At 43.1% G+C, this 27,778-nt stretch overlaps 1 protein-coding gene across 1 annotated transcript; it reads left to right on the top strand.

The window, feature by feature from the left end:
• Positions 1-108: 108 nt before the first annotated feature.
• Positions 109-26,926, top strand: LOC306706804 (rho GTPase-activating protein 29-like; the record flags this gene model as incomplete). The annotated part of the gene is made up of 21 exons (XM_079174026.1): positions 109-412; positions 10,869-11,012; positions 14,414-14,510; positions 14,733-14,805; positions 15,066-15,126; positions 15,754-15,903; positions 16,582-16,646; positions 16,787-16,897; positions 17,324-17,404; positions 17,566-17,733; positions 17,977-18,114; positions 19,076-19,263; positions 20,605-20,774; positions 21,228-21,362; positions 21,742-21,840; positions 22,454-22,617; positions 23,166-23,354; positions 23,528-23,665; positions 23,869-24,101; positions 24,513-24,813; positions 25,036-26,926. The coding sequence occupies 21 exons, from the start codon at positions 109-111 to the stop codon at positions 26,188-26,190; spliced, it is 4,164 nt and encodes a 1,387-aa protein (XP_079030152.1). The 3' UTR covers positions 26,191-26,926.
• Between the last annotated feature and the right edge of the window lie 852 nt (positions 26,927-27,778).

Raw genomic sequence — 27,778 nt, 5'->3', positions numbered from 1 at the left:
CATCATTCTCTGTCTTTCAGCCAAGGACCAGGGGCAGCGTGTTAAGTTCAGAGGCTAGCTGGCCTGCTGTCCCCCTTGTGAAGGGTGGCAGCTGGAGTGGCTATTGGGATGCTACGGAAGAGCAGCACCAGTAGTGGTGGTGCCGATGGTGGTGGCGGTGGGACTAAGCATACCCAGGGTCTGCCACGACATCACTCCAAGCCTCACGTAGGATCTCTGTCTGCTGGATCCACCAAGACCTGGGACATGGGCCGCAGCTCCAAGAACCCAAATCCTCTGAGCAGCATGGGGCTAACGTCCCGCCTGGTGGGGGCACCGGGAGTGGATCCGGAGTACGTAATGCATCTGGTGAATGATGTACGGGGGTTCGCCGATGTGCTGCTCAACCTCAAGGAGGCTTTCCAGTGTCCAGGTGAGTCCGGCTTCAGGGCGAGCTGGAATGCGGAGGTGATTGTGCAGGAAGCTGTAGAGGTCAGGGAAGTAGAGTACCATAAAGTGACTTAGTTGAAGAAAGAAAATCCACATTCGGTTACTTGTGACTCATAATCAATGTTGCATGTTTAGTGGGATTTAGGGGTTATAAGCTTATGAGATTTTTTTTGCATCACATTCCACTTGCCTACTTTTACTTAAGTCTGGAATTCTTACACATCTTTGATATTCTTTCATTGAACCCCAGATAGTTTGGGGAACATGTTGCATTAAGATGATGGTCGTGGGAGCAATATCGTGATAACGGCAATACTTTTCCCACTTGAGTAAGTCCTCAACTTAGAGGAGAGGCTACGGATTTCTCCTTGTGTAATCGCTGACCATTTTTTTTTTCTAGAAAGGAGCCAAGGATGCTATAGATAGCTAAAATTCTCTGCCAGCAAATTCCACTGATACACTGGGAATGTATTGACAAGCATTCGTGTTGTCTTTGTTTGAACAGTTGTCCACAGGAATCACAGTTGCAAAACTCACCAACACACTTTTTAAACGGTGTACCAGTGAACATAACCTTTCACTCGTAGGTAGTATGTATCACACCGACACCGTCCCTGTTCTGCTTTGATGCCTTCTCAACTAACACCCACAAAACACAATCATGGCAGTGTAACGGATTAAACGTCCAGGAAGGCTCTTGTGTGTTTTTGCAGTGTTGCAGATAGATAAGTAAAGCCCAAAGTTTGCCATCGTGACAGACGGCCAGAACCACCTGTGTAGTGTCAGTTCACAGTGTGATAACAGCCTCACCGCTAACATGCTGGAGCACTTGCAAATGTTGTTGGCCTCTTAACATCGACACAAACCCACACACTGCTACACGTTAGCGCGGCAGACACCACAGCAGACATAGGTTACGTACTCTCTCTCTGTTTTTCTCACATGGCTTTGCTCTTGTTTGCAGACGCACTCAAAAACTCCACCCACACAAAATGCTCACATAGTGTTTAACAAGGCTCCACAGAAGCGTTTACTGATAGTAACAAACTTACTGTTCTCACATAAGCAGTGCAGCTTTTAATTCATTAATCATTTATTCTATTAGTTGTCAAAAAATAGGGATCCCAGAACAAAGTTTTTGTTTTGTCCACTTGGAAACATAAGATTTTGAATTAACTTAATCATTTGAAAATGAATGTAATATGTTTGTTATCATTTATTGTCATTGTGAGCAGACACACCCTCTGGTTTAGCATGTTGTTGTCTGTATTACTCTAGCTGTATCACCGGCAGAGGTATTTCCTTCTGTGGAATCAATAATGTGAGGCTTCCACTATTACTACTCCTGCTATTCTGCTAAAAGACACATACCTCCACACATGATTCACACATGCTGGGGTCCCACTGCAGGTCTGGTAGTGGGAGGGAGTTGTTTAGCCATTCCTCTAGCTGGAGGAGTGAGGCCCCTGTGAGTGAGCCCAGGCTTGCGTCGTGCTGAGTGTTGCTCTGAGCCATCGCAAAAACATTTGGGATATTTGCCTCCCCTTAAACAACATTTCTTATTGAGCAGGTGGGGATGACATCATACCATATGACCCTATAATGTCATTCAGCTCTTTGTGATTTGGACCAGTGGTTTATTTTTCTTATTCTTTTCTCGGAGACGCAAGCATCTTGGTGCAACAGTTCATGCAAGATGTTGCTATTGTGGTTTGCCTTCAAGTCAATAGTAAACATTGAGTCATTGGACTGGTGGAAGATGCTCACAGTTTAAATCAAACCCAAGTCAACAGTCTGCCTAGCTTGAAATATACAGTAATCTGCAACAGTAAACCAAACCTGAAATATGTGTGTTTATACATCCATAATTAGATTGGATTTAATGATTTTACTGTTTTCGTCTAAGGGGTCAGGGAGCAACGGTCTGGGAAGAGCAACAGTCAAAGTCTGCTTTCTATTGATTTAAAACAGGCTGTGTCCCTATTTTGGTAAAAGCACATTAGATAATATCATCCATAGAACTCTATTGCATTGTCCATATTACGAACTTAAAAGGGAGTCAAAATTCAAATTAACATGAAAAATGCTTCTTCTTTGTGAAATTAAATTATATAAAAAATGCCATGTATGGCAATTACATTTAGCCTGCAGGTGTCTAACGAATTTTGTTTAATTTTCATTTAAAAAGCTGCATTTTACATAAGTGACCACCATAATGGTCGTTCCTCTTTTAATGACTTCAGAGTAGCATAATAGAGATGTAAAATGTGTTTCCTAAAAGAAGATAAGCATCAGGTCTCAGTATGTGGTTGAGGAAAGCTGCAGGAATAAGGTAAGGGATGGAAGAGTGGAAGAGGTTAGCGAGGCACATGCCAGCTCTCGCGTTATTCTTTTCATCTTTGGAAAGGTCTGTCACTGGAGTACAGTGCGAAACCGACACAATGCCTACGCCTGTAAGGATGTGGCAGCTTTGTACTCCTCGCAGTGTGTGTCTCATAGCTCCTCATACAAAGACAACTCGGAGAGCTTAGCTTGGAAGATGCTTATTTTTCCTCTCCGGACACCTGCCAGTTCTTTAGCTGGAGGCCCATGCACGCAGCATGTTCGGTTGACAGAAGCCCACAGAGGGAACTCCGTAAGTGACCATAAGCTTGAGTTGACTAGACCCACCACGTTCACACCCACAACATCACACTTCTAGACCCCCCCCCCAGGGTCAGATGGTGGTGTAGATTTACACTGTTTGTCATAACTGGGAGCTCAGTCACTGTGCTTGCCAGAAGTGTTGCCCAACAATAGTCAAGCAGTCAAAGAATGTAACCCAAGAAAAGAATGCGAGGCTGTATGAGTTTTGACTGAGTAGGTGAGCTCTGTCCCCATGCTGTCCCGAGATGAATTTTGTCCATCGCACCAAGCCCCACCAGGAAGAGCGCCGGGCTTTGAAGCAAATTTTATGAAGTGACCAAACGGTGGAATTAATATTTCCACTTCCGTCACGTGACGCCATGGGGCCCAAAATACTTTTCCCCCCATCAGGTGAATCAACTTACAAACACTTGCATAGTCCGTCTTTAAATGATTAGGTCCTTAAAGTTGCTAAATGCACTTGTACCCAAATCCTCATGAGCCCGAGAACGAGGCTGGACCGAGGGCTGGCAGGCGTAATTAAAGGAAACGTTGGTGCGCATGCTCTATGGGCCCATGGATGTGGTAGTTGGCCAGAAGATCTGGGTAATTTAATCAGAACGTTTTTTTTTTTCTTCATGCGCCACTGTGCAACCTTCATAGGAATAAATGGGGCGCTGTATCCAGTTCTCTTCATACATCCACGACTCGCACACGCCGTCGGATCACACTCAACATTTTTATTCAGTTGTTTATCCATAACATTTCATTTGACCCAAAATTTGTAAATAGCTAAATGTTAACATGTCAATTTGTTTACAGCTTGTAGTCACAAAATGGACCTGAAACATTTTCCAGTTCCCCAAAATGTCTACTTTCAAAAACTGAAAGCACACGCAATCCTATAGTGTTGCTCTCAGTGAATTCTTGTGGTATCAGTATGTAATTGTTGTCAACCGTGTAGTCAAACCTTTTTTCTTATATCGGAATAACTCAAGCACACACAGTGTGGCCAAACATTTGATCGTAATAATACTACAAGACTGGTATTTTGAACAGCTTCAGGGCCAATATGAGAAAAGAGGGAAAAAGAATAAAAAATGTCATAATGTTGTCTTTAATTCCGACATCTTGTTGCTTTGCAGAAGACGGCTTGGTTAATGGTTTTAATCGGGTTGAAAAAGGAGTCGTCTACACACAGCCGAGCTGCTGTCCCCCTCCCATCCCCCCACTCTCCTGCATACTCGGCATTCCTGTAGAACAAATGTTCACTTGTAGCTTTAGAGCCTTCAATAGACTAATGCTAGGTGTGAGGCAGATTGACTATGAAAACTCTCCTAAAAATAAGATTTGTGGTCATAAATACAACTCACCAGAGGCAACACAGTCACGGTTGTTATTTATTTGTAATTCTCATGTCTGGAAAAGTAGAAATTTTATACCAATTGTTATGGGATCCAAGGGAAATATCGCCCAGTTGCAGTCCTTGTAACAGATTAAATATGGCATCGTATTTCTGAGTATTGACTCAATATTTAGAACCTGATCACATCATGTTTTGTGATAGTCATGAAGAGTAATTTCACAGAATGCTACTGTTGCGCAAGCTTGTACACGAGCCCTGTTTCGCCATAATTTGACATCCTTGTTTTGCTTTTATTTATGTAACCACACAATAACAGAACAAGTGTACGTTTCACAAACGTCTTGTATATTACAAATGTGCTGAAACCAAACAAAGGGAATGTATGTTGAGAAAGGTCTGTTGGAAGTTATGGAGAGTGTACAAGCCAAGAGGATGAGGTTTTAACTTGAAATGGCTTTTGTTACAACAACAGATCGGGAAACTGTATAGATTTCTATTTCCTTGAATATTCTTTTACTACATATTTAAGCCTTTCCGCCTCGGGAGAAAAAGAGAAGTGCTTCACACCAGGTCCTTTGCAGTTCCACTTCAGGGTTGAACAAACAGCTCACTGCAGAGCTGCAGAGCACGAGGTTTAAAGCTTATTTCCCGCAGATAAACGAAACATGTTCTGCATACAGTGCAATGCTATGTGAGGTGAGGTATTAAATGTCTGCAGCTGATGCATAAGTCCTTGTTTCACTATGAAAACTGTGGCTTTTTGTTTTTGGTGTCATCATGACACTGATAAGATCTGGCTTGTTCTCCAGTTAAACAGCATTGTTCTGTATTTCAACAGTAACAGTCTGTATCTGTGTATTTGTCGGAACTCTCTTTTTCTTTTAGAGGTACATGATGAAGAGTTTGGTTGTATCTCACAGGGACTCGTTGACCTTGCTCCTGATTGTAATACAGTTGTTTACTCATGGACTCGTTTTTCTTTCTGGTTTGTTCGTGGCATTAGATTCCGTCTAGCCTGTTCTTTCAAAATGTAACCAACTTCAAACCTTATGTACTGGCCACCACACACTCTCTTAAAAACATATCCAGCAACAGCCACCACAAATATCTCCCCTTCTCACACAAGTGCCCCTTTGCCAACTGAAGTGGACACTTGCGGGTGGTGCCTTCAATCGAAAGAAAAGACAAATTCAAGCACATAATAGTTTAATGGCCTGCTGCTCTTCGGAGAAAGAAAGGAGAGATTTGTTGGGCAGTAACTTTCTCCTGTGATGCTGAAGGATGTTTTTTGCAAGCTTGTGGTCGGGGGGGTGTTTCCTGGGGTGGGATTTATGGTTATGGGCTCTGGATGTTTGTGTAGGAGATTGGTCATGGCGAGGGGTGGATTGGCCAGTGGAGCTCCTACTAGCAGGGCGGGAAGTCACTGCTGGCGATTGGGGCCGCCCTGCTGATATTTACAACGGCGGATCAGGCCTGAGCGGAGACGGGGCTGAGGCGTGTGGTGCTGTTTCGTGAGTCGGACTTGTTTTTTTGTTGCGTACCAAAAACAGCCAATGTTACGCTTTCTCAGCTTTGAATTGAGAGACACACAAAAACCCCAATTATGCCTGACTCAACACATTCTTGGATCCCTTGTTTCACACGTCTGGAAGAATGAGTCATTTCCGTTGCCCAATACAGTAGTCACACATAACACACATTCCCATGCTGTAGTAAAGTGACATCATTCATTCAGGTAGGCGGAGATTCATCGTGAAGTCATCCCGAGATGCTCACGGGACATCTGGGTAATAAAACTGGCTAACAGTACCAGCCTTTCTTTGTCACCAGTGCCATTACAACAAAACATTTACAGCTGAGCCTCGATTACTGTTATTATTGTGTATGAGTAAAATGAGCCTTCAAAGTAGATTACTTTCTTTCTTCATGGTCTATTACTCTTGATTTGTGCTGTAATCTTTAAGCAGTGATTAAGGCGCACAAAGTTTTATTTCCTGTTTTCCTTTTTCTGCTTTGTCTCACCTGATACCCTGTGACAGACTGTGTGCTGATTCAAGAATGCAGTCTTATCATGCACCTGCTGTATGATGCCCCTTCCAAACATGTAATGAAGTGTCAAAAGATTCAGCCCGACTGTGAAGCCCAGACCTCACAGAGTGTAGTTCGCTAATAGGCTTGAGAAGCAGGTAACTGTTTATGGAGTGCCTGCTGTTTACTGTCTGTGTGATGTCTGGGGCCCACTTTGTCTCCAAACAAGGCCAGAGAGGCACCCAGCAATGCTGTGTTTGTTTGGAGGGGAGGGGAATTAGTGTTTGGAGACGGTTTCCTGACCAAACAATTCCACCTGTTGCAGATCAGGTTGCAGGCAGCTCAACAATTCAAGCAGGGTCCGTCACAGTGAGCGTTTTAATGTTTTCTGGCTTTGTGATTGAAGACACTTGTGGATAATCTGAGTGTAGTTTATTTAGCCCCGGTGTCTCTGGTGGACGGACAAAAAGGCTCCATTTCCTTTTGTCGGGGAGGATTTGGGGGTAAGGCTGAGTCACCACTGAGAGCAATGTGTCACTATCCTGGAATGAGGTAGACGGATACACATCTAAAAGAACACCTGAAAATAATTTGCTGGTGCGGATGTAAATCCGTCACCCTCCCTCCTTCCAGAGAAGAAGAAGAAGAAGAGGAGGAGGAGGTGATGCTGATGGGGAACCATGTGACCTCCTTGGCCTTTCAGTAAAGCCCTGTGGCTGTTTCCCAAGCCGCACTGTGTTACCAGAGCTGCCCGGGCTTGTTTTGTGTCGAGCAGATCGCGTGTGTGACAGGCCAGTTGATTACCTGTTGTTATCAGTGGGGGGGGGAGTAAAGGCTGTAACCTCTGTCAGGCCACCTGAAGATTTGGATTAGATTGGTCAATCTCTGCACCAGACACACAATGAGCATCGCTAGACACAATGGGACCCCCTCCCACACACACACAACCACAAAAGGGGAGACATTCATTTTAAAAAGGCAATTGATTGAGCTTCTGTGTTGTGCTAAAGTTGAATCACCACTTAAACCTGCTTAAAAGTCACACTCCAAACACAATATGTGTTATGAGTAAAAAAAAACATTTGACTCGACTGAATTAAATGTGTTGTTAGGCAGCGGTCTCAAACGTTCAAATACTATAACTATTTTTCATCGTGACTTTTATTTCCTAAAAGGGAAAGAGGTCTTGATGCTGCAGAGAATAAATGAAGCAGACCGAGCGTGAAGCGTGGCTGTGACACTGGCTCATCCCACCGCTCTAAAGAAAGCGGAGGCAGCCTTGAGCTGCGTCGGCGTTGGCAGGGGGTCCTCCTTTAAACAATACGTTCCCACTCTTTGCCTCAGTGCTGTTATCGCTACCCAAACAATGGCCTGGCCCCCACACTTGGCTGCAAATTTCTGGTGGGCTTTTTGATGCCATTGTTGTGACAAAACCACTCACCACTGATTTTGCTTTACTAGCTCTCTCTCAGCTGTTTCACGCTGCGATGAGCACAGATCCTCTCACACAATTCAAAGGGCAACAATGGTGGTGGTCGGTACGGGCTGTCACACCAAAATCTGACCTTGTTTTGATAGCTTTATTCCCATTTCTGATTGTTTAAATACAATTCCTTTTGTTTATTTTTTTTAATATGTTTTTTTTTAGGGTGAGGAATTAACATTGATCTAAGTAGCCTGATTGCACATTGACTGTGCTGACATTCACATGCACAATGTGGAGGTTATGTGACATGCACACACATTTTCACCCTCATGAAATGGTTTAAATAAAAAGAAGGGAACTTAAAATGTGATTTTTATAATGGTCCATTTATATTTTACTTCATATAAAAGCACCAAAGTCCATAATTAGCCTAAGTAAGTCTATGTTAGAACTAGGACTATGTTTAACTGCATAAAACATACAGTATGCTTGAAGTGTAACTTGTTGCAGGAAACAGGAATCAAACAGCCTCCAGTTCTTTTGAGGTGATTAGCAAAATGTTGCTAGAGTCGATGCGTGACAGATAATGTTTTTAACACCCAAATGAGCTCCGCTCTCATTAGTATGATGGACATGTTCTCTGTTTGCTGAAGCTCGCTGTCAGTATATCATTAATTGAAATTGCTGGCTGCTATTTCTTAGTTTTTTGCCACACCATTGTTTTAACTCTGCACAGTGGGTCTTTTTGACAGCTGGCAGTAGATGACGGTAAACAAAGAATACAGCCAATAATACCAATCCATAAAAAAAAATGCTCTGATTGGCTTCTGTTCCCATCCAGCAGACACCCCTCTGTCTCCGTTGCCACAACATCACAGCTATTAATATTTCCTCACAATTGCATGCCCATCGCTTCTCTGAAGAACAGATTAGTCCAATTAAATCCTCCTCTTTTCAAAGGAAAGGGAAATGGGTGATCCTAACCAACGTCAGTGCTGTGATTCCTCTGGTAATGCTCTGCTTCTCTCATGCTAAGAGAACATTCTTAGGTGTGGACCTTGTTAGGACTGGCTCTCACATGCTAATGGTCAGAACCACACATGTCTTTGATAAGAACATCTTCTAACGTCGCTGAGCTAAGCAAAAATACCACAATGACCACAACTGAGTGATAAAGGTTAAAGGGAGGGTACTTAACGGAGGCCCATTGTCATTGTCAGTAGGGAGGGGTACCTTGAAGTGTGTGTTACAGGTTCAGGGACCTCTCGCCCCCCCCCTACTCTACAGGACACATTTTCTCTAATCCTGGGGGGTGGGGGCTAGGGACAGAGATTGGTTAGCTTCTAATCAGCTAGATTGACCCTAGTGTTGCTTTTGTGTCCTGTAATTTAGTGTATATTTGGAGTGTCTTCAAGTCTTCTTTATGTTATGTTCCCTAGTGATTCATTGTGAAAATCTTTTCTTGCCTGGTGTCATATTATTGTCTATCTCTCCTGCTGTTCTTTCTAAATAGTGTTACAGATGGCCAGACCTTATGTCTCAGTTGCGGATTATGTGTCTTCTACCATGTTTTATACAAGCCAAATGAGTGTGTGTGTGAGAGCGGAGTCAAATGGGCCACACACACACACACAGGCTCTCATTTTCACACCCTCTGTAATTCTTTTTAACGTTCCAATAAATTCAGTCTCTCATCTCATGCTACTGCCTGGTGGGGTGGTCTTGATGAAAAACAGACCACTTCCAGACCGTGTTCCTGCTACTTCCTAAACAGTGAGTTCGACATGAACTCACCTATTGTCTGGTGCCAACTTGCAGAGCCTCCGCTGATTAGCCTGCATCGGAGCGGGACAGAGACCATCTTCCCCTCCTCTTGTTTAGACAAGATTCATCGTGTGTCACGTTTTTTTTCTTTTGGGCTTTTATTTCCCCCAAAGCGTTGTATTGTCTGTGAAACGCACGGTGACACTGATTTGAAGAGCCTTCTTTCAAATACGTAAATACAGATGCATGGTGTACTGCCCCCTCACTGTTTTGGTTGGTTCTATAGGAAAGGCATACCTTTCAGAGAGAAAATAACAGGATAGAGGTAATCTAAAAGCATTCTGTACATTCTGTTCCTCCTCCAGTGTCATCTTCAGTAACCTCACTGGTAATGTAGAAAAATGCAAGATCTTATTCACACTTTCTCCTGATTGCTGCAGAAAAAGTATATAATAGCTACCATGTGTGCCACTTCAGTCGACTCTAAAATGTTATTTCTTCGTTCCTAATGTAGTGTGAGTGCCCTTTTTATTGTGCTATACGTAAACTCAGACACCACAGTTGTATTTAGTCAGCAGTAAAAAGCTGAATAGGTCTCATTTAACTCGTAACTCTACCAATACTCAAGGACGTTGAAAGACACCGTGGCTATTGCAGAGATCCAGTCTGTGGCTTTTGTTAACTGGGATGTTTCTCTTAAGTGCGAGTTTGACTGGACCTCACTTGGGCGCAAAAGCATGTAATCACTTCTGTAATCATCAACTGCACCTGTGTGAGAATGTTATAACTGCGACTGACACAGTGTGACCTGTTTACATAGACGCGTGCCTTTTCCGTTGTACGTGGTGTTACTGTCTGCCTGGAGGAAGCAGAAAAGAAGTTGCATCACAGGAGTTAGTCACTGTCGCTCAACCCCAACCGTCTTCCACTTTATATCTGGAGTCACAGACAATGCACTGTATTTGTTGCCCCAAGGGAAACACTCTGGGTGAGATAAACGATGACATGTAAGTTTCATAATTGCAAAATGACAAAGTATTTGTCACTTTGAATCGTGTGGCTAAGACAAAAGGAATGGCAGGACTTCATTTGACACTGGCTAACCTGTGACTCAAAGTGTAGTGGTGGTGTGTGTGTGTGTGTGTGTGTGATTGCAAATCGTGCACGGTAGTTGTGTTTCAGATTGAATTAAGCTTTTGTTGGTCTTTGCTTATTCTCCCGTTTTCTCAGAGGATCTGGAAGGTCTTCAGGGAGTGGTGCAGGAACGTTTGGCAGAGTTACTCCGCGTCCTCAAGGCCATCATCAGCAAACACCAGACCCTCAACTCGGTGGACATCCTGGGAGCGGCTGGCACAGTCATTGCCAAGGTGAAAGGTCGGTAATTACTCACAAGCATGCATGGAGGCACACAGACATACGGGTAAAAGCACTCGGGCACCGAGATGATGCTCGAGTATCTTGGCATGAAATCTCTTTGTTGCCTTACTGGTTCAGGCTAAAAGCCTACGTCAGTTTTGGAGATTTGTTTCTGAAAGGTCATAGTATGAGAAATGATTACTCCTTCAGCGACAGATCTCTATCCCGTCTCCTGAATGAATACAAAAGAAAAGGAATCTCAACCCACAAGTCCAGCCGGAAACGTGATCCACTGCAAGGGTATTTCTTAACCCTAACTTGCACACAAGGATCTCTACAGCAGAGACTACACGGCTGTAATTTGCATTCCATATTTCAGCGACCGCGGAGGCCCCTGGCAGGCTGCTTGTCGGTCAAGCACATCCGTGCGTCTTCATTCCAAGCTTCATGGGGTGTGTGGTTGCCTGACAGCTAACCTGCCCTATCTCAATGTCTTGAGTTGTGACCTACTCCTTAGGAATGCTTCAGAATGCATTTCTGCATCTGTAGTCCGTTGAGTAGTGCTTCGACAATGTTTAGAATGCAAGAAGGAAACAAAAGAGATCCAGTGTTGGATCAGCCAAAGAGTTATTGGCATTATTGCGACTAAACTTTAATTACTGGACTGACAGTGACGGGATGGGAAAATGACACCACAGCACGGCTGTTGTACAGCATGGCGGTGCAGTGTGCCATTGTTCCTGTTTCCAAGGAAAGCCCTGTCATGTAATATTGCAGTAAACACAGTAGTTGCATATCTAGTTGACAAGTGGAAACTTGGAAATTTGCCTGTCCACAAGGGGGGGGCCTTACATCAACACACATGCTGGCTGGACTCTCCCTAATGGCCGGTAGGTAACACAATATTGATGCAGACAGCGAGCCAGAGGAGGACTGAAAGAGGAATGAATCAGCGAGACATCAGAGATGAGGACTCAAAGGTTTGGATGATAACAGGCCTCGTGCACCTCAGTGTCTTCAAAGTGTGTCGTCTCTTCACTCACGTTGCTCTTTGATGCCCGTGACACCTGGGGCGAGTGGAGCTGCCAGAATTGACTGGAAAGAAAACCTCCCTCCCTCCCTCTCCAAACACACGGTTGTCTAACCAGTTTTAAATGCCATTTATACATACATCTGGGCTTTTTCTGTTTGTCTTTTTCTGAGATGTTTACTTATGAGTATTACTTACTGCCGATAGCTGAATTTACTTGTCCGGCATGAAAAATGTAAGTCTTTTAAATATATTTAATTATATCAAAAGGGATTTTGGACAATTGGACAAAGCGCTAGAGCTAGTGTTAGGAAGTTAAACAGCTTATAATTCCTTCTTTAATATCAATTTTGTTGCTTCGAAAACATCTCTTCAAACAACTGTATTTATTCAAGTTTCTGGCCCCCAATTTATTTTTCACTTGCCTGTTTGGACGCATCAGGCATTCCACTTGTTCGAACATCGAGCTTACTTGCCTTGGGCAAGCATTAATGTCAAGCCCTGGTAGATGTTATCCACTCAAACTATTCACCTGTTATTGTTTTTTTTTTTTAATTAACCGGAAAATGTAAAGAACATCCTCTGCTCCACTTAGCTGTACGATGCAAAGGGTTTCATTCTAGACCGAGACTAGAGAGAGAGAGCTAGTGTCATCAAAGATATGATCTTTTTCACAGCCTCTCATTGAGGTTCAAAACCAGACCCAGACAAAATATCTTTTCCTGGTCACGTTTTGAGAGAGTGTTTGTGTTCCCCTCCTCCTACAGAAGTCACTGCAATAAAAGTGTTAACTTCCTCAACTTTTTTTGAATGTTTTTCCCTCCCAGTCAATTTTATATTTTTCTGTCCCGATCAGATAAACGTTTTGTAGTTAATTTAAGTCATCTAAGAAAAGAATGCTGTTGTATAATAATACATAATGGACACTGCATGTAAATAGAATAGTTTTTAATAGCATATCACAGCAGAGATTTTAAGGTATGTCAAGACAGAATTATAATAATATTATAAGATATGGTTTTAACTCACTAAAGACATGTTTCAGGAGCTAATTATCCCCGTTATGGCTCAACCTAAAGAAGACAATGGCCCCTGCACTTGAATGATGCAGTTTCCATATTTCAATCGTGACAAGGGGGGCAGAGCTCTGGAATCATTGTTATGAGACCCACAGGATGTCCTGAGGAAGAAAGAAGTCAGCGCAGAGTTGTACGCTAGCATTCATGGCCAGGGAGGTGCACGACAGGGAGGCTTGTGCCTCGCTGTCTCCCCTCTTTTCGTGTCCTCAGGAGTCTCTCTGGATCGCGGGGTTTCCTCCCCATCGCAGCATGCCATGACCCCTCTATGCCTCGTCAACGGTTGGACATTTACGATTACCCAACCACCACTGACATGGATCGAATTTGCTCTCATGAAGAGGAAATGGAAGCACAAAAGCTAGAAAGCTGACTGGAAAATGGAACTTCTTGGAGCTTTTTTTTATTTCCGGTACCATTTACAAGACAGCGATGCCACGTGAGAGAGAGAAAAGGTAAGCGCTGTGACAGTTAGGTATAGTATTACATGTCACAGAACTCAAGCTGTGTGAGTGTTTCCTGTTGCGGGCAGACAGGAAGTACTCGGCTTAGTTTGATTTCACTCGGTCTTTTGCTCCTCTGATTGCTCTCTGCAAACGTCTTCTTGCTGAGAAAACTGTTCCCTCACAGTGAAAGGTCTGTGCACACATTCTCCAAGATTCGTCAAGCTTCGATGGCCCGGTTCTAAAATGAGTGGACGTCTTGCTGTCAATAGATCTCAAAGTAAAGAATGAAAAATTACCTTTTCTGTGCATTAACATGGAAGATGGCTCATGGGATCATAACACACTGGAACAAAAGAGGGAGACTTTGGGATTGTTTCAGAATATTCCTTGAATTACCATCCGTGAAGATCCTTGAAGACATTTCTCATTGGATGGGAAGACGTACATGTGTACATGTCCTCGCCCTTCGACCACTTCTGCGGTTGTGGTTTTTAAGCCGTTTTCATAGTGTTGTCTTTAGAACTCTTGACCCTGCGTAACCACACCCTTTGTCACTTTTTGTCTGTCGTCGAGGAGAATGTCAACACTAACTTCAGCCCTTTTATAGAGACGATACACAAAAGCTAAACGTTTCACACTGGCTTCTATTCCTCATTATTACAGGAAAAACAACAACAATGCTCTGAGGCCAATTGCATGAATCTATTGTCCATGTGTATTTTTTTTAATTGGTGATATCTCATCACCCGGCCACATACAGGCCTTGTTGTGTTTATGCATTTGTTGAATGATTGAGTATACATAAGCTGGTTTGTAATGTAATTTAATTTTGGCTGAGGTTCTTGTGTGTTTTGTCGCTCTCCACAGGCATTAACTTCAAGGAAGAGAACCAAGAAAACACAAAAGCTATATTTGGCGAGATACACACATCCATTGACACTTTGGCATTCACATTCGGCAATGTGTGAGTACAATGTTTGTATACATTTTCAACACCGCTAGATTGTGATTTCTTTTTTTGTGTATGAAAAGCACTGCTGACTTCAGCCAATCTTGAATCTTTAGTTAATCTCTCTATCCGTTGTTTTGAATTGTAGATCTGCTTTTTGTTTTTTAATGAGAGCAAACCCCTGCATACCATATCACGCTGTACTTTTGACTTACATCTACACATCTTCCCCTCCAGAGTTTCTGACTTCCTTATGGGAGATGTGGACAGTGGCTCAGGGTTGGGGATCCCCCAAACCAGGAGAAGCAGGGTGAGATACGCTCTTCTTTTTCTCAGCTTTGGGGCCAGTTTTCTTTTCTTTTTTTTTTTTAAAGCTTTGTCTTTAAACATGATAGTTTTCAAAAGGGTGCATTTAAAGCAGCAATTTTACCACGCCTCCATTTAAAAAAAGCCTCAAAGACTTTCTTTCTGTCCTTAATTGGGGCGTTGAAAATCCTGCTGCTTCTGATGTCTGACTTTGATTGTATGTCTGCTATTGCCTCCTTATAATCTGAGATGTCCTTTTCACAGTCTTTTGACAATCTCTCTGTGGATCCTGAGGGATACACTTCAGAGAAGAATGATCTTGTGGGTAAGTGTTATTCACATTCTGTTAATTACCTCTGAGCATCGTGGGTGTGAAATAAATGGATCCTGAAATGTAATAGCTATTAATGGCTGCTTTACAAAGCATTTAATGGTTTGCTTTGTAGCCCAGGGCGGCCAAGAGTGTCAGCTTGGGATTTGGCCAAGTGTTTTAGGCTCTGGACTCTTGAATGCCTGAGGTAGACCCACCCTAAGCCTCTGCTTCCACCCCTGTTATTTCTGCTGCTTTTCTTCATGCAAGCTGCTCGTTTTCCCCTCTCTGGACACATATCTGACATTCCTTGCCTGTTTAGGAGTAGTTCCGTGTGGGATGGGAAACACATGGGGTTTGTGTTAAGTCAGATGGCGGGTGGCTGGGAGAGATGTGCACCACAGTGTGACCAGCGAAAGAAAATAATGCTGTTGGACTCTTTGAAAAGATGCCCGGCACTTTCATATCCTCCTACGCTGTCAACTTTTAACCTGAACGTGTTTTTCCATTTACCTCCCACACGTGTCTGTTGGGATAGTAGATCTGAGACACATCAATCCAGCGCTTTGCATTATTGTTGATATACCATGTGTTTCGATTTACTTTGTTTTGAGTTGTGAGTCTCCTCTGCTGACTCTCCAGGCCCAGAGGTGCCACTGACGCGGGAGGAAGAAGTTGACTTGACCCTGCTGAAGAATGACAGCGGTGTGGAGTCTGCTCTACTCTACGCCAAGGCCTGGTCCAAGTATATCAAAGACCTTCTGGCCTGGATGGAGAAGCGACTGGCTATGGGTGAGACATTGACAGTGCACTGGGTTGCAAAACAGTGGGTTACATTATCCAAGATATTATGGGAAAGCATGTGATGATTGGTAACGGCGGTAGAAATGCACCCCATTCTGTGTTGCAGTGCTTTTGACTGTTATTTTAGGTTAGAGTTCAGAAGTGGTAGAACAGTTTTTGGGCACTTAACGGGTCTTCAAGAAGGCAGCTCAGTCAGTCAGGAATAAAGGCTTTACTCCTTTAGACCAGAAGGTAAACTTCTTGAAACTGCAGAGACGGTGTTCTCCTACACATTTAGCTGCTATGTTCAGGAATATCAAAGCAATTACAGAAAACTAATCGGGCATGGCAAGATATTAAAATGAGTCTGTTTGTGGATATGCTATGCTTCTACCTTATATGCATACTCACAATATCATAGTCTATTTATTCTTATGCTTCAGGTGACCATATCAACAAGCAAAGTATTTAGCTCAACAGCCTATACTGTTTAGTTTGGGATCCCACAGGTCCCGATGAGATATATTTAATGAGAATCTTTATTTGTTTTTGAGTCAAAGCAGAAACCATTTGCTTATGCTTTTATCCCCTAAACACATGTAATCATTAGTGATCAGTGATTACAGACATCATAATAATAATTACAGATGAATTCCTTTTGGTTTCGTCAAACATTTTGTCTTTCAGATATTGAGTATGCCAAAAGCTATGGAAAGATGGCGGAGTCTGCTAAGACACTGGTCAGTCAACAGGTAACAGAAGAGCCTTTTCATACGAATATTCATTTATAATGTGTAATTAGTATAGAATTGTTACCTCCTGTCTTTGTTAAAATAAAAAAACGTCTGACAGTGTTTTTCCGATGTTCATTTCTTTATTTCATTTGTCCAAGGTATATATGCCATTCAGTGATGTCTACATTTCTACATTCAAGAACGACATTGAATACAAACAGCTGCTTATTCAAACTGCGATGGCTCTTCAGACGAACAAGTTCATACAGGTGAGAGTAAGAAGAATAAGACGACTGTAGCCCACATAGGTAGCCACGGGTGTGATCGGGTGTCCCTGTGGCTTCTGAATCTCAAGCGGACACACCCAGCATAATCCAAAAAATGTATGAGTAGCTGAGCTTTCCATACGTGCCGTGCACATAAAGAGTGCACAACAATAAGAGACCTTTGGTGAAATACAAGAAAAGAAAAAAGACATCATGACTGTGCCACCCGTCCAAAATCTGGCACTCTTAAAGTACTGCAACATTATGCAACAGTATGTGCTGATCAGGAAACGAGCATCTCTGATATAGTTAACATCTGTATGTCTTATCTTTTAATGTCAAACTTTTGAGAATAAACTTCCCTTCAGGGAAAAGGCATTTTAAAACTGTGTGCCTCAGTGTAATTGTTGACCTTCCCTCTCCTCTCAGCCTCTTCTGGCCCGTAAAAATGAACTTGACAAGTCGAGGAAGGACTTAAAGGAGCAGTGGCAGAGGGAGCAAAAGAAAATGGTATGCAGTGCACGCTACTAGATACACGCTATCGGCTGTTGGCATATTTTACTGTGTCACTTCACATGCGAGGTTTATTAACGTGATAACCCGATTATATTTATGAAATGTTGCATTTTGATCACATGGGCTTTTGTGGTTAATCTGTGTGGTTTTGGCAGCAAGAGGCTGATGCAACCTTGCGTAAGGCACGAGTGCTGAAGGCCCAGAGGAGAGAGGAGTACCAGAAAGCCCATTCATCTACCAACCGCTCCCAGGAAGAGCAGGCTATTGCTGGTAACAAACAGCTGGAGAAGAAGAGGAAGCTGGAGGAGGAGGCTCTGCAGAAGGTACGCAAGGGAGAAGATATGGGGAAATAGTTGATATGATAAATAGCATCTTTTAATGATTCCTAAATATTTTCAGCTTTCTCAGTTGATAGGTGAGGTTTACCACACCAGGACAATTCACATTGGCTTGGGTTTCTGTCACCTTGTTGTCAAAATCTGTCTTCGTGGCAGTGCACTGCAGTTGAATTCCTGCACAGTCGTTTCATCCACGTCCTCACGCTATTCTCTGTTTCCATTGTTCAGGCGGAGGAGGCCCAGGACCAGTACCAGAGCTGTATGGCTGACGCAGGCGTCAGGAGAATGGATCTGGCCAACGCCAAGAGCACCATCCTCACACAAATCCGAGAGATGGTCTTCCAGTGTGACCTCACGCTAAAAGCTGTGAGTGGACCGGACATAATATTAGCAGTCAGCTAGCTAAGCCACTGAACTGAGAGAGGAAACTGGGTTGTCCAATAACGTATTGTTCTTTTTAAATGAATATCTTATAAGTAATGCATGATAAAGAGTAAACAATTTAGTAACGCTACAAAAACGCAAGACTAAAACTTCAAAGATAATTTAATACAAGGTCTAACACTTAACAGCACCACTAAATCTACGTTACTATGTTGCTACTGGTAGTTAAATGTTTATGTGTCACCTCTGCCGAGATTTGTTGTCCGTAGCCTGTTTATTTCTTGGTAAGTACATTGAGAACGATAAAAAAGTCAAATGTCTTCATATACCTGGCCCAAAAAGCTGATTCTGATGCTTGTAAATGGTTTGTTGACATGATATTAAAAATCAAATCAAATCGGGATCAGTTAAGAAGCACAAATTGCTGTTTATATGATCACAAAATAACTAATGTTGGGCCTGTAGCCTAATGTGTTACTTGTACTATGTGCTGTGCTTCTTGTGTTTGGCAACTTTTTGGCAAAAAATATTTTTCAGATCGCTTACATTTTTCAGATTGTACAGAAGGTCAAGTTAAAAAATGTGCTTGGATCAGCCAAGTTCAAGGCATTTATAGGCTGAAAACCATACCAATGCTATCATGAACCAAGCCGTTTGACATGCACGCTACGCATTATTAAGATTGGAGCGGTTCGTAAACTTGTGTCCACAGAATTGATTAAGGAACACAGATTTCAGAAATCTCTCAGGTCCTGAAAGTTTGCACCGAATACCTAATTGTTGATTTTGAATGGGAAGAATAGAAACTATTAAACATGAAATAATGATTGTTTGCTTGTATGTTTGTTACTCCGTCTATTTATAATCATTAACTCATTTGCCTTTTATAATTAGCGAGTCACTTACTCACTCGTTCAACTTTGAATTATCTGTCATTCTTCAGGTGACAGTGAACTGGTTTCAGATGCAGCAGGCGCAGACTGTGTCGCTCCCGCCCCACTACCAGGGCCTGAGCGAGAGTGCCAAGTTGTACGAACCGGGTGAATGCTACGCCGAGTTCGTCCGGAATCTGCCCAAAAATCTGCCTAAAGAACGTGTGCACTTAGACTCCACCTCCTCTGACAATACCAGGTACTGTTCTGTAGATGCACACTAAGATTCTGGAAATGGTCTCTGTATTTATAAAATCTGCTTGCTGCAATCTTTTATTAGTCGTATATTGTAGTTTTAAACACAGTCATTACAGGCCATAACATTAAACGGTCAATGTTAAATGAGCCCAGCTGAGGCTATATTTGCAGAATTAACCGTCAGTTTTAGAGGAGAGTGTTTCAAAAATGTTTTCAAGTAACTCCTGCCCATTTAGAAGTTGTTCATTGTCTAGTTCTTGTTTCACTAAAGGTATCAGTGAGTCAGAGTTAGAGGAAGCGAGAGAGGGAGGGAGAGAGAGAGAGAGAATCAAGGAGAGACAGAATGCGTGTTGAATTTGTTGCTCTTCCTCAGGAAATATCTGTGGCGTAGGCTGAATGCAGCAGGGGAGATTGTGAGCGTGAGAGTTTGGCTCTGGGTTAGAGCTGTCCCTAAGACTCTGCTTAGATTGTCAAAGCAGTGGCAGAGCAGCTCCCACACACATGTACACACACACACACACACACACACACACACACACACACACACACACACACACACACACACACACACACACACACACACACACACACACACACACACACACACACACACACACACACACACACACACACACACACACACACACACACACACACACACACACACACACTACCACTAAGAAAATAAGCAAAGTTTCACTCTCTTAGTTTAAGGTTAATATTAATTGTAAGATTAATAATGGTGTTGTAGCTCTATTAGGTACAGTGAAACCTAAACCACACATGTTGACATTGATTGAAAACACTTTGTGGCTTAGAATGTAAATTTAGTGCTTGAGGCAAGTTTGCACTTCCATGTTTGACATAACATTGTATGTTGCAGCGGTCTGCTGGCCAGTTTCTGTTCCTAATCCTCTCTTTCAGTCTGAGTTGTGCCTAAAGCACAACTTCCATTACTGAAACTCTTTGAAATTATTCATACCAAATAAAGTGGACTTAGTTGGGTCTCCAGAACTGTTTAGGTTAGCCTGTTGTGGACAGACCTACACCCTATGGCATGTTTTATTTCCAATTAAATTAATTGGCTCGTTAAATACAGCAGAGATCGTAAAGGTGTGTTGCGAGGAGGTTATATAAAGCTCTTAAGTACATCCTTGCTTATTCATGCCACTGGGTTTTAGATGCCGGAAAGTTAAAAGTCTCGGTGCCTGGTGAAGTAATGGTTGAGTTCATGTTCAATAATCTTGTCAAATCCCCACAGAGAGCACTGTGTAAATTAATAATACCGGTTAATATGAACCTTCATCACACGTAACCTTAAATGCTGACTTTATTTCCCCAGGTTTGTGTTCAACAAAAGGTCAGTGGGCAGCACTCATTCCTCCCATGGCAACCTGTCTCAGGCATCCATCAACTCCTGCGATGTGTTGAGCGGAGACGAGGTGGACAGTCCCCTTCACCGGCCGGCAAAGATCGGCGAGCAGAGGTCCAACAGCAGCACGGACATACAAGGTGCTCACTCAGTGGTTACGGCTTCTAATGTGAATTCAAAGGACCACAAGTCAAACAATGATGGCTTATGTATTTACAAGTTCTATGAATACCAGCAGACTTTAGAGAAGATCCCATTTGATACCTACTTGAATGTACAGTATTTTAGAAACTGGATGATTCCCAAGCCCAAAATAATCGTTGCTGAAGGTTGGACAGCTGAAGCTGGCAGGCGGTCTGTGGAAGTTGTGCCGGCCTGTCCTGAGTCATGGAAATGTTTTCATTACTAAAATCCAAACAGTTGTGTGCTGCGTACTCGTCATAAGTCTTAGAATATCTTTGTGACCACATGTCTCTGAAAATAACTGAAGCTAATGCTCAGAATATCACTAAACGGGAAGCTGCCATTCAGCCGTATTTCTTTGTTGTTATTCTGTCTGTGTGTGACTGGTGGTTCTGCATGTTTTCATGCAGCGCTGAGAGGCCCGGCCACACTGAGAGCCTGGGCCTCCAGTAGTCAGGGCAGCCAGGGCGGGATGTGCAGTGACTCAGAGAGTGCGGGAGGCAGCAGCGAGTCAAGGTCCATGGACTCCCCCACTGCCAGTCCAGGTAAGAGGATTTATTTTCATTAAACTTTTTTTTTTAATTTCTAAAAGGTCTTGAGGGTATTTGCACAATTGTGCAGATAAGATCAAGAAATCATAATGGAAAAACACCCAAATCATCTCACTTAAAAGACTATTTGAAGTGACACATTTTAAGTGCGACTGATAAAGACAGTGAGAAAAGAGAAAATCACAACAACACTAAAGGAGGATGAAGGTGCTCATGATGTATTTCTTCTTATTGTAATCGTTTTCGTGTAACTTCCTTATCGTACACCAGAGCCACGCACTACTCATCTGAGTGCACTTCCCTTTACAGCTGAAACTACTTGTTACTGTGAGCTAAGTATGTATATGTGTATATATATTTTATATGTGTGCAGGTGACTTCAAACGACGGCTGCCAAGGACTCCCTCCACTGGGACCATGTCTTCTGCTGATGACTTGGATGAGAGAGGGCCACCCTCGCCCTCGGACAATGGTAACGCTTGTGTGTGTGTGTTGTCTTTTTATATGTCCCCTTCTCCTCAAGCAGATGGATGCTAATGTGTATACCAATTTTGGGCTTATATCGGCAGTAACGCAGCGGGTCAATCTGTCCATTTATCTGACAGGGAAGTCAAGGAAAGAGGGGAGAAATAGAGACCACTGCACACCTCATATAGTGCTTTTTTAATGGGCCTGACTCTGTGGTGGGTTTCGCTTGCATCAAATATTGTTACACTTGACAGAGCTGCACAGATTGGGGTCATGTTAGTTTTGGCGTACGGCCTAAGCTTACACTTCCTGTATCTGTGCGGTGCTCTTCTAGACAGTTTGTTTTCTCATCGAGAATTGAAGCAGCAAACCCTTTTCTATTGACTTAATTAAAAAAATAATATGACTTTTATATGCCTAGATGTATTCTATTATCATATCTTTTTTTTTTTTTTGTTTTACACCACTTATGTTGTGACGTGATATCAACAAAGACTTGTCACTTTTTAAATTGCCCTCACAGAGGTTCAGTTTTTTTTCTGCTTTGAACTAACAGGAACTCGGCATGAAGCCGCCTGTCTTTTTTAAATTCCCTCATCAGTGGCTCTGATTTTCAGGTCTGGCAGAGATGGTGACGGAGACGGCCAGTTCTCCGGGTCCCTTCCGAAATGCTCAGATGTCCAAAGCTGCTCAAACCCATAAGCTGAGAAAACTACGCGCCCCGTCTAAGTGCAGAGAGTGCGACAGTTTGGTGGTTTTCCATGGAGCTGAGTGTGAGGAGGTACAGTACAATTTTCAACCAACTTTGTAATGCGGGTATGCAAATGAACAACGTTCAACCTGCCTCCACGCTGCGAGCATGCAGAGCTTCCTGCTCATCCGCCGGCAAAAGTCCACCGTTCATCTGCACATACCACCCACATTGCAATGATACAACGCCGGGTTGAAAATCGGCAAAGTTTCCCTTTAAGCTTTAGAAATGATAATGGTGTTGTGTGTTTGTATACAGAATAGATTAGCAGGACGTGAGACTTTGTCATGATGCATTATCTGGTTTATTTCCGTAACAGCCCAATGGTCTCATACATTGCAGCAATTGCAAATAACCATACGTACAGAAGTATATAGTCAAAATATTAAATGTAGCAGACAAGGCCGCTATGTGTTGCCAGTTGCCTGCCGTCTTGTTTTTCAAGTAGAAAAAAACCCAAAACAAGAAGAGACAAAAAGATACTGAATCAGTTGTTTTATTTGTAATAAATTGTTTTAAGTGTCAATCAATCGGCCACTTGCTATTTCTTTATTTAACTGTCTCCGTTTCGTTACCAGTGCTCCCTAGCCTGCCATAAGAAGTGTCTGGAGACGCTTGCTATCCAGTGTGGCCATAAAAAGCTGCAAGGCAGACTACAGCTGTTTGGTATTGACTTTGCTCAAGCTGCAAAGAACAGCCCAGATGGTGTCCCTTTTATCATCAAGAAGTGCGCGTCTGAGATTGAGTGTCGAGCCCTCAACATCAAGGTAAACTTAATTTAATGTTTATTGTTGCAACTTGGATTGCTGTACTTTTTCAAGCGATACACTTCAGAGACTTACCTTAAAAACCATAGTTTTGCTCACGTCTTTGATATGCCGTGATTATCTGTTACAGTAGAAATGTACCAATCCGTGCACCTGTTTTCTTTTCCTCACAGGGGATTTATCGCGTGAATGGTGCCAAATCACGCGTCGAGAAGCTTTGCCAGGCGTTTGAAAATGGGAAGGACTTGGTGGAGCTGTCGGACGTCTCGCCTCACGACATCAGCAATGTCCTCAAACTCTACCTGAGACAGGTGGGTTTAAAATTCTTACTGGTTATCGATAATGAGTGGGTAACTTATGTTAATGTCAGAAGTCCTGAATGCTTAAATATGTGATATAGTTGGTGAGCTTTACTCTTATTTGTACCTTTTTAAAATAAACATTGTATTCAGTAAACATACACTGGAACAGTTTCCATTGCTAAGAATATAAAACATATCACTTTTGTGTACAGTTACCAGAGCCATTGATCCTGTATCGATACTACAACGACATTATCGGCTTGTCCAAAGAGTGCCAGAGAGTGATTGTGGAGGAGGCTGATAAACCTCAGAGCACCCAGACAGGAGACAAGGGGGGGGCAAGCATTCAGCTCAACAGAGTCATTTTCAAGATCAGAGACCTTCTCCGCCAGCTGCCTACAGCCAATTACAGGACTCTGCGTTTCCTTATTGCACACCTGAACAGGTAAGGGCGGTAAGCCAACACCCAGAGCTCGTCCATTGTAAGGATTTCTGTCTGCACTGACACTCAAACTTCCTCATGAGACACAAAGGGGAAACGGAGACTTCCCTATAGCACAGAGGAAGTTGCACAAAGTACATAAAACTCTATTCCTGGTGACAGCAACACCAATATTTTTAGAATGAACATTCTTAGCCTATGTCCTTTATTTGAATGTCGTGGTTTTCCAGCGTAGACGGTACAAGTATTTGGTCATGTCATGTCAAAGAAATGTCTCTTGAGGCAGGTTTTTTTTGTCACTGAAGCTTGTTCAGTGAAACCTGTACTCTCATCTTATGGGAAACACTGACATACTTGAACAATACCTGAAATATGTCTTTTATTAATTAAACTCATCACTCTTTACTACCACAGAGTGACCGAGCAGGCCGAGGAGAACAAGATGACGGCGAGTAACCTGGGCATTATCTTCGGCCCCACACTGGTCAAGCCACGGCAGACGGACGCTGAGGTGTCCCTTTCCTCGCTGGTAGACTACCCCTACCAGGCCCTGATGGTGGAGTTGCTGGTGCGACACTTTCAAACAGTCTTTGATGCATCACTTTTGTCCGGCTCTGACATCACCACGACTGGCCAGGCGTCCCCCAGACTCACCCCCCTAGAGAAGCTGCAGCGGCTCAGCAGACACTCCACCTCGCTGATGGACATCAAAGAGGTGAGGACGGATTTAAGGGTGCGAGAAATGCTGCTTTCATATCATATTGTACAGAATGTGAGTATGCGCAGCCAGGTGGGAAATAAATGTTGAAGTTTGATCCCCCCCTTTCTTTTATGATATATGATAATGTATATTTAATTATTAAAGCAAGGTTAAATTCATTGAGTACAAATTCGATGTTCAGAGATTGTAATCGAAATGTTTATTATGTCCTTTCAGAGTGCCAAAGTGTACAAAAGATACTCCTCAGTAATCCCTTCCTCGCACATCATGGATGAGGTTCAGGAGGTCCAGCCAGGAGCAGACAGGACAGAGGTCTCAGCCCTGGACAGACTCAACGGCGTCCAGACGTCTAGTGAAGGAGAAGTCCAGAGGTCGACCTTAGTGTTCGGCCGCCCCAGCACCACCATTCCCTCCACCACCGCTGTGGCGCCAAAGGTCCAGCTACGCACCCAGCGCGCCAGACATGTGTCTCGACCGATCAGCATGCCGCTAGAGCGCCTGCCCAACCCCGCCCAGATCAGCGAGAGGAATTACCGCAACAGTGCTGCTAAAGATGTCGCAAGTTCTGCTGAGCGGGACCCGATCTCTGAAACTATACCAGAGATACCAGAGCCAGAAAAGGCTCGCCAGAGCGGCTCATCAAGGGTCAGCACCTACTACATCACTCCATTCATTGACACACAGACAATGCAGAGGAGAACGTGGGACAGGAAGTACAAGCACTATGATGTTACACCCAGAACTGCTAAGATTGTGGCCAACCTGCCGTCTGCCTGCTCTGGAGTACAACCTGTGAAGGCAACCGTGCCTGTCACAACAACCACCGCGTCTGTGGTCCCCACCACATGTAGTGTGAGCAGCATTTTCTCCAACAACCCCTACACAGTGTCAGTCAAGCCTGGCTGGACTTCTAAAAGGGAGAATGACGCCGACAGTTCAGTCAGTGAGTCTAGCAGCTCACCAAACCTTCTGTTAACGCTCAGGGCACCAAGAACTCTGCAGCCTCCTCCCGGAACGTTCTATAAGCCCCCTTTGTCCATTAACAGCAGAGCTAGGACGCTTCCAAACTGGACTACAACTGTTACCACCACCACCACCACCACCTCGTCGCTCGCCCCCACCAACTCTGCCCAGGTAGTCACCCTGTCCTCTGCCCTAGCAAGCCCCCCACAGACACGGCTCCAGACACAGGACTCCACTGACGGCGCCGCCGACCCCGGGGTCTCGACCTTCGCTACCCTTTCTCCCCCACAGTCCCCGCCCCCGAGCAGCCCCGACGACCTCAGCCCCAGCGAGACTAAACCCGTCTACCAAAGACTGCGACCTCGGCGGCTGCAGGAGCTTGAGCACAGAGAGGCCCATTTCGTCTGACGCCAAAAAAAACATATTCTATCTGTAAATAGTAATGTATCTTTGCCATAGTGTATACTGTGGAAAACGTTTTTTTTTTTTTTATCATACAAGCTGAGAGTGGGAGAAGATGTAGGCCTGTGAAATTAAACCATGAAAGTGTTATACGTACTAATATATTGTATTTTACATGTTGAAGTCCAAATGTCAACAGTGGTTTGTCTCCCAAGCATTCAAAGCAAACAAATACTGCCGACATTAACAAGATAACAAAAACATGAATTTGCCAACCACAAATTGATTTATCCGTCTGTAAAGAATAGTCCTGTTTATCACTTTCCTTGTTTGAATTGAACCTATAAGTTCCTGTACAATGTTTGATTTGTTAATGAAATGATACTTTATTGTAATCACACAATGCACTTAACACAGGTTCAAATTCTAATGTTGCCTTTAATGTTCAAATTTGCTTAATTTTGTATTTTATTCCAACGGATGGAGGTATTTTTAAACATACGATTTTCAATTCAAAAGAGTTCCACATTTTTACCTTTTCAATTTGTCCTTTGTTGCCTGTGATTGGTACATCTTTTCTCAGTATGTACACCTTATGTATCTGTTTACGTTTTTTATACTCATTCATACATACTGCATGTTCGTCAGTCATTTTGTCTCATTGCATTATTGTGACTATACAGAAGAAAAATGACATGCAACAGTGGTTGCTGCAAATTAAAAAATGTAGTTTAAACTTTTACTTCTGTTCCAATTGAGTTTTTTTTTTTTTAGATTTCCCTCTAGTGCCTCATAGAACAAGGGTTATACACGTTTGTTTACTTTGCGTGTTATTTATGCTACTGAACTAATCGGTCACTTTTTAAATTGCAGCCTTTTGTGTATTTCAAACGTGTATGCATGGGATGCATGTGGCTGCATGGGACAAATTGGGCTAAGGCTGCAACTTCCAATTATTAGTTTCTTAATTATCGATTCATGACAGAAAATAGCCAAATAATCCATCACAGTTTCCTAGAGCCTCAGGAGACCTCTACGAATGACTTGTTTTGTCTGGCCAACCTCTAAAACGCAATGATAACGAAAGAAAACTATCATATTTAACAATCTGGAAACCGATTTCTGTGAGAAAAATGAACAATGGATTATTAAGTTTCTGCCCATTAACTATTATGTTTATTCAGTGTGACAGAGAACCAGGGTTACGTCTGAAACTTTTTTATTTTATTTTCTATTTCTGTACTTTACATTGTGTCATTTATATAACCTGTGACATTTTGTCATTTTGTGTATTCCTACTATGAATCCACTCAGAATACTATAATTTGATGTATTTGGACGTTGGAGTTGTGCGACATTGGTATGCCAAGCTACCTAAGCCGCCATGTTTGTGAAGGTTTAAGCCTTGAATTTACCTTCGTTTTAGGGTAAGCTAGCTGTGTTCCCTGCAGGTTTAAGTGGGGTTAATGTCACAACTGTCAAGGCTTCAAATTCTCCAAACGTGATTACCCATGTCACCTGCTCCACCCCGTCCAGCTGCCCAGAGAGGCGTGAGGCATTTCAGACACGAACGACAGTACGTACGTACGTACGT

The sequence above is a fragment of the Pholis gunnellus genome (genome assembly GCF_910591455.1).
Source record: "Pholis gunnellus genome assembly, chromosome: 14".
NCBI classification, from domain to species: domain Eukaryota; kingdom Metazoa; phylum Chordata; class Actinopteri; order Perciformes; family Pholidae; genus Pholis; species Pholis gunnellus.
The sequence above is the reverse complement of the archived record's forward strand: the minus strand, read 5'-3'. Positions and strand labels throughout refer to the sequence as shown.